The 3,268-nt window shown below is 60.7% G+C and overlaps 1 protein-coding gene across 1 annotated transcript in view; it reads left to right on the top strand.

Annotated features, from left to right (window-relative positions):
• Btbd17 (BTB domain containing 17) overlaps positions 1 to 3,268 on the top strand; it is a 4,985-nt gene that overhangs the window by 542 nt on the left and 1,175 nt on the right. Inside the window, exons 2-3 of the mRNA XM_048795324.1 lie at positions 1,279 to 1,555; positions 2,901 to 3,261. Of these exons, the coding sequence (XP_048651281.1) occupies positions 1,279 to 1,555; positions 2,901 to 3,261 (638 nt within the window). The remainder of the gene's footprint in view (positions 1 to 1,278; positions 1,556 to 2,900; positions 3,262 to 3,268) is intronic.

The raw sequence follows: 3,268 nt of genomic DNA, 5'->3' as shown, positions 1-3,268 counted from the left end.
GGGTGGGTGTGGGCCAGGGTGCAGGGGCAGGCCCTTCTGGCCCTAACTGCTAGCAGCTGCCCGGGAGTGGGTGGTGTCTGGCCATTCAGGATGGACTGGACAGGTCCACAGACATCTCCCAGAAGGGAGAAGGGCAGCCAGCCTCAGAGAGAAGGGGCTGGGCAGCAGGCAGGGGTCTTAAGGACAAAAAGACCCTCCCTTGTTCATTGTCCCAGGCAGCTGGGCCTGGGCAGAGGCTGAATGGGGACGCCATTAGCATTCAGGCCCCTCAGAGTGACAGCTGGGGAGGCGGGGCTGGGAAATGCACGCCCAGCTTCTCTCCCTCGCTTTCTCCGGGCCTCTCACACAGAGATGCTCCCGTCTGGGTGAGCCTTCTCCCCACGAGTGCCTGCGTGTGCGTGTGCCTGGGCCATCTGCTGCTGCCAGTCACCCTCCTGGCTCCTTCTGCAAGCCTCCTTGTGCTGCTCTCAGCTGGGGGAGGCTGCCAGCAGCGTCCCCGTCAATGGGCTCTCTGTAACTGAGTGCAGGTCTCCATCCGACTGCCCCAGCGTCCATGGGAGCAAGACAGGAGGAGCCCAGGGGCCAGCCTGGAGGGGGTGCCAGCCAGTGACCCACAGGGCCCTGCCCAGATCCAGCCGGCCCCTGGGACTTTCTCCTGTCCCCCCCTCTGCCTCACAGATCAGAACTCCAGGGCAGGGCCAGGCCCGGAAACGCTTTCCCTCCTTGCTGGCTGCAGGGGCTCTTGCTTGACCCCTCCTCCCACTCACCGTCCCCTGCACTCCAGGCACCCCACGGGAGTCGGCTTCTTTTATCCACTGCCGTAGTCCAAGCTCTTGGGAGAGTGCCGGGCACATAATACGTGCTCAATATCTGCCAGTATACGTGCCCCTCTGACGACTCCTCGGAGGGGCAGGGTGGACAACTGCTCAGAGACAGGACGCGTAGGAGCCAAGTTTCTTCAACCCTCTCCTGGGGGCCTGGCATCATGGACACCAGCACATGGAGATCCCAGAGGGTCCCTACTGCTCCCGGCCTAGAACCCGCCCCCCTTAAAAGAGCATCCTCTCAGGTCTGCGTCTGTAAGACCTGCCCACCTAGACTGCCGCGGGTACCCGCTCTTCTCGTGGGCACCTCGGGTGTGTCCACACAGCCATCCGAGGCCCTCCTGCCCTCCCCAACACCCATGCGTACGTGTCTCCAGCTGGTCCTCTGCACCCCTTGATCGAGGCCCTGGGTGCGGGTGCCTTCTCAGGCCGTGCCCTGTCCCTTCTGCTGCAGCCCAGAGATCCGATGTGGGCGGGGAGGCAGCGGGCACCTCCATCAACCACTCCCAGATGCTGCTCCACCGCCTGCAGGAGCTGCTGCACCAGGGCAACGCCAGCGATGTGGTTCTGCGCGTGCAGGCTGCGGGCACCGACGAGGTCCGCGTCTTCCACGCCCACCGCCTGCTGCTGGGGCTGCACAGCGAGCTGTTCAGGGAGCTGCTGAGCAACCAGAGCGAGGCCATGCTGCGGGAGCCCCGGGACTGCGCCGCCGTCTTCGACAAGTTCATCAGGTGGGGCAGGATGGATGGGCCTGCATCTCTTCCCAGCCCTGGCTCCTCCACCCACAGGGCCACGGGGGTCCAGGCCCTGAGAGGTCATTACGCCCATTGCCTGATGTCATCAGGACAGCAAGGCGCCACCTTTGGCCCCTTCTCCCCCTCCCTCTCCCACACAGCACTGTGGCGCTCGGCCTTCTCCACTTCCCCTGTGGCTCTGCTTGGTTTGCTATCACTGCCTGCCCCTGGCAACCCTGCAGAGCTGTTTCCTAACATGGCCAGGAGAGCTTTTAGAAACCACAGATTCCTAGCCAGGCGCAGTGGCACACACCTAAAATCCCAGCAGCTTCGGAGGCTGCAGCAGGAGCATCAGGAGTTCAAAGCCAGCCTCAGCAACAGGAAGGGAGGCGCTAAGCAACTCAGTGAGACCTGTCTCTAAGTAAAATACAAAAAAGGGCTGGGATGTGGCTCAGTGGTTGAGTGCCCCTGAGTTCAATCCCCAGTAACAAAATCAAATCAAAACAAAACACAAAACCCCCACAGATTCCTGAGCCTGGACAGTCAATTTCAGGTCTACTGGTTGGGACAAGCAATCTGTGTCGTGTTGGGTCTGCTCAGGTTTGGAACCATGGTGCTAGGGAGCAGAAAGGTTAACCAGCTCCCGCTTCCTGCCAGTGTGCTGCACAGGGGAAACCATTCACACTATGGTCTAAGGAAGTATTCCAGTTCTAATGGCTTAGACAAGACAGCTGCAGGATTCTGGACATCACTTCCAAGTTCCAGGAAGGGGGATAAAACGGAAGGGCTCCTATAGAGCCAAGTGCGTCCCAGTGAGCAGGGGCACAGTGGCAGGAAGGATGAGCAGGTGGACAGTGGCAGACTGAGAAGAAAAGGTAGGGGGGCCAGGAAGGAAGCTGTGTTGACTGCCGACTTAGTAGCAAGATTCTTCAGTCCCCCCATTGACTCCATAACCCTAAGGGGTGCATACTGTTCCCCCTTTCCTAGATGATTCCAAAGTTCATGGAAGTTAAACGATTTGCCCAGTCTCATGGCAAGGAGGTGGTAGGACATGGCTCTGAACCCAGACTACAAACTCCACAGCGGCAGGAACCTCTCTGCATTTGTTCTAGCCACAGTTAGGACCCCAGTACATGTTCAAGGAACACACGGGATTTCCACCTCACCACCAGAAACGGAGAGAAGAGGCTGTCAAGTGGGAACAGTGTGGAAAGGTCCTTAAGAGGGAAGTGTCAGGGCCCATTCCCCTCGGACTGCGCCCCTGACCACAAAGCTCTCCATCAGAGTTGGGGTTGGAGTGACCTCGTTCTGACTCCGCCCCACCTCTGGACCTCTCCGGCAGGTACCTGTATTGCGGAGAGCTGACGATACTGCTTGCTCAGGCCATTCCACTGCATAAGCTGGCCACCAAGTACCGGGTGGCCTCCCTACAGAGAGGCGTGGCCGACTACATGCGCGCACACCTGGCAGGAGGCGCAGGCCCTGCGGTGGGCTGGTACCACTACGCAGTGAGCACGGGGGACGAGGCCCTGCGTGAGAGCTGCCTGCAGTTCCTGGCCTGGAACCTGTCTGCCGTGGCAGGCAGCGCCGAGTGGAGCTCCGTGAGCCCCGAGCTGCTGGCGCAGCTGCTGCAGCGCTCGGACCTGGTGCTGCAGGACGAACTGGAGCTGTTCCAAGCGCTGGAGGTGTGGCTGGGCCGCGCGCGGCCGC

Source organism: Marmota marmota, unplaced genomic scaffold, assembly GCF_001458135.2.
Source record: "Marmota marmota marmota unplaced genomic scaffold, marMar, whole genome shotgun sequence".
In the NCBI taxonomy this organism is placed as follows: domain Eukaryota; kingdom Metazoa; phylum Chordata; class Mammalia; order Rodentia; family Sciuridae; genus Marmota; species Marmota marmota.
Note: the sequence above shows the minus strand (reverse complement) of the source record. Positions and strands in the feature narration are given on the sequence as shown.